We start from the raw sequence: 11,705 nt of genomic DNA on the forward strand, positions 1-11,705 counted from the left end.
CGTACCAGTTTTAAAATACTTTACTGCCTTTTCCACTATTTTATCATATTTGTTACCCAATTCCTTTTCTTTTCTTTGGCACAAAAATTGAAATAATGATATAAAATTTCAAAATTAGAAAGATTCCAGCATGAGTTTTCACAAAAAATCCGCCTTGATGACATGGCATTGGTGATGTGAATTTAAAATGTTCTTCATTTTCACCTGTCCTGAATCTTTTTGCTAAAAGCCACCCACTGCACATAGTGTTCACAATTTTGGGATAGAAAATTGTACCTCAAGAATTTTTCAGCTGCCGGTGCTAAACCATACATTGCCGCACCCATGGTGATTATTGCTTTCTGAAATCTATCCTTTTTCACAATTACGGGGATGTTGGCGTTATTTTTTCTCCATTCCTTGCTCTATATTCTGGAAATATAAATGGGTTCCCGTCTGGGCGGCAGATATGGTCTGGCTTATGAGACTTTCCGTGCAAGTGTGAGATGACGCGTATGATAGTATGCATTGTGGGTACGGGGGTAGTATTGGCTTTTTAAGATTGTTTCAAATTTGATCTCGACTATTTCTTCTGGAAATTTATAAATATTTGTTTTTTAATTTGCCGAGTATTTTTTGAGGTAGGAAGGTAAAGGTAATTCTTTGAACGTTCTGTTTAGGTCTGAGATTTCTATTGATTCCCTATTCTCAGCTTGGGAATAATTCTGCTTAGTTGTTCTTGGTGTTTTTGAGGGGTACTGGTCTTATAGTTAGAATTAGCGTAGCTATTAAATAGTTCCTAAAAAGTTAAAACATAATCGTCATTTATGTTACAGAAAATAGTTTGATTTGAATATGTTTGTTATTATATCTTTAAGGATATTGTAATGGTGGAGTTTTAATTGATAGGTTTTGTGGAAATTATTTATCGATAGAATTTGCCAAAGATAACATTTAATGCGTTGTCGCCAAATCTTGATTTTCGGTTTAGTTGCACCCTTTGATCCATTAGGATTCTGAAGAGGTCCAAATACCATGGAAAATATATTTCTTATGGTTCAAGTTTATATATATTGAATTTCCATATTATAAAATGGGCTGCTTTTAGGTAGGTGTCTTGAGGGATTGATTTTATTAGTGTTTACATTTTTTATCCCTGTCTTGATTTTGATTTTTTTTATCTAATTTTCTTATTTTTTTTCCAGTACGTAATCTTACTATTTTGTTCAAAAAAAATTCTTCATATTGTTTAAACCATTCCAGATTATCTTGTAAAAATGTTTTTACTCTTGGGTGCTGTACAATCATTTTTAATACTTTGTATGAAAATTAATCAAGATTTCGCAGTTTGTAAAAAGATACTGCTCTGATTTGGCTCCAAATCGTAAGAGTTCTCTTATCGCATGAGGGTTGTCCCTTTTTATAGCCAGGTTTAGAGGGGATTCTCTAATAAAGAAACCACTGGGGTATTGATTTTGCCTGATTTGATTTATGTCAAAGTTATTGAATTATTGTTTGATCTTGTTTCCTACGTTTTTATAACCTTCCCACGATTGTTATGTTTGATACAATCGGATTAAACTTTTTCGTGCCTGGTCCTAAATATTGTGTGTTTTAACGATTTCTTTTTACGGGGTTTCCTCTGATGTAGGAAAGCTCAAAGGTTTTAAATATTATTTGTTATTTTTTTTGTACGATTTTTCAAAATTAAAGATGTTGGATCTAACTTATATCTTAATATTTGATGCATATAATTCTATGGATTGCGGGTACGGGGGTAGCTTTTGCTTTCTATGTCTGTTTCCAATTGGATTACGACTTTGTTTCCTGAAAATTAATAAATATTTCTTTTTAAATATGCTAAGTATTTTTTGAGGCTTTATGGTAAAGGTAATTCTTGCAACGCTCCGTTTAGGTCTGAGGGTCCTATTATTACTGATATACATAATCAGTAATATTCTAAGAATTTTTAGTCTAACACTCATTATAGTGTTGTGGTGGTAATTATTGGAACACTTTTCTATTAAATAGTTAACAATTTGGTAAATGCTAGAGGTCTGATTATTACAATTATTAAATAATTCTCTGTAGGTTTGGGTTGCCTCAAAAATTAACAATTCCCTTATGACGTTGGGGTTGTTGGCTTTTATTGCTGTCTAAAGGCGGATTGCCCCGCTGAGGCAAAGTTGATAAAATATAATTGTTTACCTCCATCTTTGATTTATTTCGTCTGGGTAAAAATTTGATAATTGTAAAATTGTTCTTTAAATTTCCTACTGTTTTTTTATGTTCGTTCGTTTTTCCCTGATCAGTTATTATTATAACTTGCTTCAAAATGTAACCAAGTTCTTCAATTGGATTAAACCTTTTCTTACCTGGTCCTGAATATTATATGTTCTAGCGATCTCTGATTACAGGGTTTCTTCTGATGCAGGAAAGCTCTTTGGTTTAACTAATATTTGTTATTGTTTTTTTTGTACGATTTTTCGAAATGAAAAATGTTGGTTGTGAATGACTTCCTAATTTTGATGCATATAATAGTATGGATTATGGGTACTGTGGTAGGTTTCGTTTTTTATGTATGTTTAAAATTTGGTTCTGACTATTTGCTGGGAAGTCATAAATATTTTTTTTATAAATATGCTTTTTTTTAAGCTGTTAGGTAGAGGTAACTGTTTCAACGCTCTGTTTAGGTCTGAGGCTCCTATTGATTTCCTAATGTCCGTACGGCATAATTCCGCTAAGTTAGTCTTGGTCTTATATTTAGAATTAAGGTAGTTATTATGGAGTTGCTTTATTATTACCAAATATCCTGTTATTATGTGTCCAGGAGTTTGATTTACAAATGATAAAAATTGTTCACAATTAAAAGCGGGGCTCCAATTAGTATCCTTGTTAAATTATAGTTAAAAATCATTAGCCCAATCGGCTTTAAAACTTATATGCTATGATTGGATTATTCTTATAAGTCATATTACTAGGAAGGGTATGTTTCACATCCAATGGGTTTAAAACCCCAGGTAAATTAATATCCTCTATTTGTTTACATCTAAAGTTTGTAGATTAATATGATATCTTCTCCTTAATAACAATCTTACAAGACTTTTTATAAATTGAAAATTTTATGTATATTCTTATAATTTTATATCAGAACTTACCGGTCGAGAAACCGTGATTGCTAGGCTGTATGTACTTCCCGGCCTCAGTTTCTGTTGAAAGACAATATGAAGGTCTCTCAATTTTAAAAGTACATGATCCATTATCCAAAGCTATCTCATTTTATGGGTCAATTTCTTTGATCACCAATAAGTGATCAATGATGATCACCAGACTAACGAATAATGATATAGGCCGTAACAGCTCACACGACAAGGATAGGCTTTTCAAGCCCCGACCCTCCCCACCCGAATCCACCAATCAACTGTCTTCCAGATGCAAGTGACGCAACATAGCGATGTCGCAAAGGTAGGTATTTACGAACCTGGTGGTTATTACACAATATAGTCTAGGCTAGTAAATTTATGTTTTTTAATTCTTTTAAAAATATTTCTGAGAGTAGGTTTAGGTTTTTCCTAGCTTCCAATATGGCATAAGTAGTTTGGAGTAAGAAGTAGACATATTAAAATTTACTGTACTGAATAAAAAATATACAAATTAAATAAAATATATACATAAATATAGTTTTCTTGTGAGAAATTCAGGAATGTTGGAGGAGAACCCTGTAAAGATAAAGAATATTACTGATTTGTATAAATCCAAATGAAATTAAGAGAGGTATTGTGGAAAAAGGGGGTTACATTCTATTTGGCAATCTTGGTAACTGCATCTCGATGGTCGGTAAACAAAGGTGTTATTGAAAACAGGGCTAGGCATGTTTTGCAATTGTTGACATTTCAGTATTCCAATAGGTCATTGGATTTTCCAATCAGAATTGTGAAAAGGGGGGATTTCCCAATATTGCACAAATTTCACAATATTGCATAATCTTGAGCAAAAGATATAAAAGGCGAGGGTTAAAGATTATAGCATCAGTTACAGTTTTGCTTAAGATAAGAAAGTGTTCAGTGATTTATTATGAAAAGTGAAAATTTAAACAGTGGAAGTAGTCAGGGTTCTGGATTTTCAGAACCACCAGCGAAAAAGATAAGAGTTTCAATTAATGGTAGCGACACACGAAACAGTGTTGACTCGCTAGTCCAAAAGTTTTTGGATTCTAACGAAGATTTTCTCTTCTTACTAGTAGATTTAGATAAACCGGGTCCTTGTAATCAGTTTGGAGGGGCTCAATTTGAATTGAATGGTAGCGACACACAAACCAGTGTTTTTTTTTGTTTTTTTAAGTTCATTCGGGTTTATTAAAAAAATTATAACAGTCATAACATACATAATCCCTCATCTCTATGCAAAAACTGCATGCTGAGTCCCATATCACCTCAAAAATAAATACGCACTATGGCTCTCCCTCCACTTCTCGATACAACCATGGCCCAAACCAAAAAACATCCTTACAAGTCCCCACCTCTTCATCCAGGAGCAAACCACTCCAACGCCCCCCCCTAAAAAACTCAATAATAACTAGAATCACTATTCTAATTAGATTCTATATTCAATTAAACTAATTTAAAACAAGATATTTTTTATTCTCTTTTTGAAAGAACCAAGGAGCTCCTACCTCTCAGTTCAAGCGGTAGAGTATTGTAAGCCTTAGCACAGACGATGTCAGGCGAAAAATCCGACCTCACTGTTGGCGTATGTTGAATATGTATCTATGCAGATAGTCTTGTAATTGGAAGACGCTGTTTGGATACCAAACGGATTAGATTCCTAAAAGGCGGTGGAAGCAAGCCGGAGAGGAATCTGAAAGCAAAAACCAAGCAGGAAAGCTCAAACAGCGATTTTAGCGAGAGATAATCTTCTGTGTGTTTGATGATCCTCAAGGCATTCTTGTGGATGGAATCCAGTTTTTTCAGATGGGATTTGAATGTCGATTGCCATACCATTGCGCAATACTGTAAGTGGGGTCTAATGAGTGCATTGTAGAGAAGGGTAAGGGTTTTACGTGGGAATGTTTGCTTCAGTTTCTTCATGATACCCAGACTCCTTGAAAGCTTTAATTCTACAGCATGGATGTGAGGAAGGAAAGAAAGGTTTCCATCTACTATTACTCCTAAATATTTTGAACATCCATTTACTGGTCGTTGAACCTTTCCACGAGATGTCATAATTCCTGTTATTTCTGGGTGAATGGTTCCTACCCTAGAAAATAGTAGAATGCAAGATTTTTCTACATTGATGACAAGTTTGTTGGCAGCAGGTCATTGTAGTGTCGTCAGCGAATGCTATAAGTTCATCCTGCTCGTTAGTAATGTCCTCAGATGTTTGATCAAAGCATAGGTTACAGCATTTTTTGTCGTCATGATTCGGATTAAGGATACGAGTTAGGTCATTTACATGGACTAAAAACAAAAGAGGACCGAGGATTGATCCTTGGGGCACACCAAATTTCACAGTAGTGTCGTTGCTTGGGTCGTCACCAATGTAGATGCGCCTATTTTGAAGGTAAGATTCAAACCATTGAAGGGCTATCCCTCTTACTCCAATATGTTGCAGCTTTCCCAGCAAGATTGTATGATCCATACTGTCAAATGCTTTCTTTATGTCAATCAATATAGCAGCTGGCAGAAGACCTGAGTCAAGTGTTTTGTTGATGAATAAGCTTAAGGATGCCAGAGCATTTTCTGTTGAATGATCAGGTCTGAAGCCGAATTGACGACAATTAAAAAATCTTTTTTTTCGAGAAACTGGTAAAGTAGTCTTTGTAAGGGTTTTTCAAAAACTTTTGAAAAAACAGATAATATGGATATGGGTGGAAATTTGAGGGATCGTCTTGAGGGCCACCTTTATGCAAAGGGATTATTCTTGCTTTTTTTAGTTTCGAGGGAAAAACACCACTTCTTAGAGACAGGTTTATTAAATAAGTTAATGGCTCTAGGATAGAAGGGAGGACTGCTTTCAGGGCTTTATCCGGTCAAATCCAGATGCTGATGTGCCTTTCAAGGTCTTCACAATTAGTTCTACTTCAGTTGATGTCAAAGGAATTATTGCCATTGATTTGGTGCATTCTGAGCCAAGGTAATGCTCGTAGGGTTTGTGGGGACTTTTCGCAGAATTAGATATAATTCCTCCTATCCTTGCGAAAAATGTACTGAGGTCTTTTGCAACCCGAGTGGGTTCCGTAACAGCCTCCGCGTTGACAAAAAGTCTGGAAGGCAATTCTGCTCTTTTATCATTTGGTCGCAAAATCGAATTAATGACCTTCCAGATTTTTCGTCCATCCTTCCCACTTTCCGATATTTTATTATTCACATAAATTCTTTTTGCTTTCCTCAGAACTGAATGAAGGTATTTCTTATACGTCTCATATCTCTCTAGGTTTTCTCGGTTTGGGTGGTTTCTGTAATTTGCCCATAACTTATTTTTCTTATTTATGCATATAAGTAAGCTTTCTGTAACCCATGGACATATTGGTGTATTTTTTCTTCCACGGTTTCTTGGTTTCTCTTTAAAACAGCATGTTTTATATGCAGCTACAATCGCATTGTGGAAAATTTCAAAACCTTCGTTCACATCTTCACTTGCTAGGACACTGTCCCAAGAAACTTTTTTTAACTCATCATTTAACAGTTTAGCATTCTCCTCTTTAAGATTAATTACTTATAGACCCTGGTCAGTTCTTACGAGTGGAGTTGGCATCCTCGTTGTGTTGAAGACAGTGTGTATAGGAAAATGATCAGATGTGTCACTTGTGATGACTGATACCTTCGCCAGACATAATGTTGTCATTACTTCATTACTTATTTTTTCATCAAATATTTTCTCTAAATCCAAAAAAGAATTCTCCAATTGTTTTAACCGGTTATAATTTTTTGGTAATGAAGAAGTGATTAGCCCCCGGGATTAAGAATAGGAAATCATTACTTACCTAATAGTTTCCAGGGGACAAGGCCATATCTTGAAGTGAAGCAAAAGCCATGAGAAATACACACACCCGTAGGAACTTTTTTTTAACTCTGAAAGAGAAAAACAAAACAAAGAAAATGGAATAACATGGATAAAAAAAGCACTGAAATACACATTTTAGACAGAAAAATGTAAGCAAGCGGCAATCAACTTGTAATGACAACTACATATGAAGGAGAAAAATATAAAATATATCTAAAAATTAAGGGATGTTCAAGAACCTTATCAACATCCGACCGCTGGCAAGGATGGGGCAAAATCAACATAGAAATCTAATCAATTGGCAATCAACTTATACTGACAAACTTATGAATGAAAGGAAGACACACAATTATGACTCTGAGTCTAATTCCTCAGGTTGGATAGTTGACACTTTAACTGGGTCAAAGCATTCATCTAGATATTTCGCCCACTGTGAATTTTTAGACTTTTTAACATCCAACAACATTCTGACGCCTCCTTGGACAAGACTTTTAAAGTCTTTTTAAGTTTTCCACACTCCTTAATGATCATCGACCGGTCAAAGCCATCTAGGCTTACAAAAATAGGCTCTACAACCTTTTTTCGCTCTGTCCCACTTCGGAGGCTCAGAACACTCTCTGGTTCTGGTCGACTAGATTTCTTTGAAATACGATAAATGGCACTTATACGTATTTGGTTAGCGTTGGATATTTCAAGCTTAGCCTCAAAAAATGAGGATACAGTCTGCCCAAGATTTTCTGAGCCTTGTGACGCTTCAATTCCGTGTATAATGATATTATTTTTTCTTGTATATAGTTCTGTTCGTAAAGTAGAAGTCTTCACTTGGACGAGCTCAGTCCTGAGCAATTTATTTTCTGCTCTGAGTAGTTTATTTCAGTCTGTAACTGCGAAATTAACTGTAGCATTTCGTCCTTCCGCCGGTCAAAATGCTCTTTTGTCACTACCATTACTAATTTCTGACGATAATGCCGCTTTGCCTATCTAATATACTAAAATATCATCGAGTGAAACTTACTCGCAAGGGCCCTGTTTTGTAATAAAACCAGTTATTACTAGGGCCCGCTTTCATCAAATGCAAATCTGAAATCCTATTCAATCGAGCTTGTTCTCAGTGAAAAAAACACTGTATCCTAGGGGCGTGGCTATAGCAAATTCACTTTGCACAGCGGAGAACCAGACTGAATGAATGCTCAACGATAACTGTTGATCTCTTCTTACAAGTAGATTTAGATCAACCGAGTCCTTCTAATCAGTTTGGAGGAGCTCAATTTGAATTGAAAGATCATGCCTTTCACAATTACTTAAGATCATATAGCTTTAAATCCAATTTCGCCTTTAAGACCAAAGATCTGGCGAACTAGTCAATGTTTTGCGCCAAACTATCGGTGGAATAATACGACAAATTCAAGAAGAAGAACTTACTAGCGTAAGAGCTCAACTTGCAGTTAATGCAATTTTTAGCCGGGAAGATGAAGAGGATAGGACTGTCCCTTTGCTTTCGTACATGTAACGTTTTGATAGAGGTGGGGATATAGATACAGAAATTGGCAAATGCATCACAAAAATCAATGAATCGGCGGAGAAGTATGCAGAAAATGGGAGTGGATATTCACTTACAGGAATCCAGAGTCTCGACATTCGTATTGCGAAATTGATGGGGATTTTCCCATTCCTGTTGGCCGGAACGGTCCTCCAGTTCAGCAAGCCCTTGCTAGCAAAAGAGGAATTTTTCAGGTACGGTTCAACCAAGGATTACAATGTTTCAAATGGTCGGTCTTGGCAGCGGGACATCAAGTTTTAAAAGACAATACTAGTCATTCTAATTTACTAGAGTTAAATAGGAATGGGATAGAAGAAATTCATGGAGAACCCGGTATTTTTCCAACCGTTACATTCAACTATTTTGAGGGAAAATGGCCAATCAAAATCAACGATATCTCAAAATGGGAACAAGAAAACGCCTCCGCCTCAGTAGGGATATGCGTATTACATTATAATGAACTAGAGAAAGCAATTTTTCCAATTCGTGCTCCATCCAATTCTAATGTAAAATATTATGCCTATTTACTGTACGGAGAGTCGGATGATGCAGACTACGCTCATTTTTGGCCTATCGTAAATCTAAGCCGTTTACTACCTTCAGGAAAAACAGCGCGATTCTATTGTCCATACTGCCTGTCACCATCAAGGACTGAGGATAAATTAAAACACCATATCGAAGCCTGCTCTCCTCACGGTTTGCAAACAGTATCTATGCCAAAGGGCGAAAAAGCAATAATTGAATTCAACGATTTCTATAATAAAATGCCATTTCAAAATAGAATTTTCGCAGATTTCGAGTCAACCATCAAAAAAGTTGACGAACCTATTCGAAAAGGAATAATTTCAGAGCACCGGCCAGCAGCGTATGCTCATACCGTCGTCAAATACGGTAAAAATCTTGAGCAATACCGAGAAACCTATGGACCAACTTGCCATATTGACGGCATGATATTACTTATTCAAAACGCACAAAACTGCTTAGACGAAATATATGATACTTGTCACGAGATGATAATTACTGAAAAAGATAGTCATAAATTTCAAGAGACTAATTTTGGTATATGTGAAAAACCCCTGATCGAAAAACCGAAAAAAGTAGGAGATAGAACAGTCAGACACCACTGCCAATATATTAAAGGACTGAATTTTGAATGTTTGGCTCACTCGACATGTAACACCGTTTTAAGACATAAGCGGTATATTCCGGTTGGGTTTCATAATTTAAGTTATGACATAAAACATGTTTTGGAATCCCTTTCACAAATTGAAGGTTTTAATCCACAGTACGAACCATTGGCTAAATCAAGCGAAAAATTTCTCACCTTAAAAATTAGCTGGTCCCGGACCCTTGAAAATAACCAAAAACGCCGCTATTCAATTCTCTTCTTTGACACTTTTGCATTCCTGCTAAAATCCTTGGAAAATTTGATTGCTGTACAAAAGGCTGAAGATCCACAGTCTTTCCAAATCCTACGACAGAAATTTTCAAATGATCATCAATACAATCTACTTACGCAAAAGGGTGTTTTCCCGTATAGTTATATGGATGAATTTACACGGTTTGAAGAACCAAGTTTACCATCTCAAGCATCATTTTATGATGATCCCAACCAAAAGGTTATAAGTACAGAAGAATACGATCTTGCGCAAGAAGTTTGGGATGTCTTCGAGTGCAAAAATTTGTGTCATTATTGCGGAGTTTATCTCGCATAAGACGTGTTAACTCTAGCGGATGTTTTTATGACCTATGTTGAAGATGTACTAGATCCTCATAGTTTAGACCCAAATTTTCCAACACCATCTTTAGCATACCAACTAATGCTGAAATTTGCAGCTCCACATAAAATCCACTTAATTGAAGATTTAGAAATTCATCTTAAGATTGAAAAATCTATATATGGTGGTCTGGTATTCCATAATTATTGGTACATTCAATTTGACCCTACTCATCCTGATAATCTGAGCTACGGTTTGAGTTTAGATCATAATGGACTATATGGAAACTGCATGTCAAATTATAAAATACCCATTGGTGACTATAAAATTTTAGAATCTCATGATTTACCCGACTTTTCTACTATAAAAGAGAATGGAGAGTATGGCTATTTTGTGACACTTAGCGGAGAAATTCCACGACTATTATCAAATGATGCCACACCCTATCTCGAGGTAGAAAATCTGCTTTGAAGATTTCTCCCCATACAACCAAAAACGCAAAAAGGAAGACAAGATCCCATGGACGTCAACAAATAGATTGCTCGCATCTTTTGGCAACAAAAAGGAAATTACCCTACACCATACATACTTGAAATTCATACTCAATCATCATTTTCGTCTAGATAAGATCCATAGTGTAATTCAATTCAAACAGGAATTTTTTTTATGAAACCTTACATTGACCATTTTATGGAAAGAAGATCAAAAACAAAATCTAAAACGAAGAGTGAGCTCTATAAGCTATTTAATAACACTATTTTTGGAAATCTGTAGAGTAAGTACGAAAAAGGACGTCGTGTATAGTTACAACAGATCTGAAAACTACAAGACGTCTGCTTGGAGACTAATATATCTTCTTTCTCAATAGTTAATGAGAACTTGGGCTGATATTCAGAAAAAAGAGACATGCCTTCCTGAATAAAAATATTGCAGCTGGTGCAGCCATCCTATCTATATCCAAGAAAATTATGGGTGAGACATTTTGGGACAATCTAGTTCCATATTATGGTGGGCCTCTTTCTGGTAAAATTTATTTAGCTTATTCTGATACTGACTCAGTCTTTGTTAAGATATTTACAAAGGATTTAGTCGACGATTTGACATCCCCAACCCTCCGACCCATCATGGACTTCCAATTGGGACCCCATCAAATATCCCCATCTGGTAAATAGCCAGAAGAAGAATGAATTGGGCAGGCTTAAAAACGAACTATGAAGCGATACGTTCAAAGAATTAATCGCCGCTTCGCCGCTACTGTGTCGTAACGCAGAACAAGAAATTAAAGAAGGCTGCCAAAGGAACATCAAAACATCCGATGAAGAAATATCTAACGGCGGAAAGATTTAAAGAAGTTGTTTTTGAAGGAATGGTCATTATAGCTACAACAAACGCCATAAGATCTCTCAAGTTGAAATTATATACAATGGAAGTTGTCCGTACTGCCATATCTGGTGTTTCGGACAAAG

The 11,705-nt window shown here is 35.7% G+C and overlaps 1 protein-coding gene across 1 annotated transcript; it reads left to right on the forward strand.

Annotated features, from left to right (window-relative positions):
• The first annotated feature begins 3,411 nt into the window (after nt 1-3,411).
• Nucleotides 3,412-10,236, forward strand: LOC136033493 (uncharacterized). The gene is made up of 3 exons (XM_065714239.1): nt 3,412-3,444; nt 5,972-6,111; nt 8,601-10,236. Exons 1-3 carry the CDS (start codon nt 3,412-3,414, stop codon nt 10,234-10,236), a joined length of 1,809 nt encoding a protein of 602 aa, XP_065570311.1.
• Nucleotides 10,237-11,705: the final 1,469 nt, after the last annotated feature.

Source organism: Artemia franciscana, chromosome 12 (genome assembly GCF_032884065.1).
Source record: "Artemia franciscana chromosome 12, ASM3288406v1, whole genome shotgun sequence".
Classification (NCBI taxonomy): domain Eukaryota; kingdom Metazoa; phylum Arthropoda; class Branchiopoda; order Anostraca; family Artemiidae; genus Artemia; species Artemia franciscana.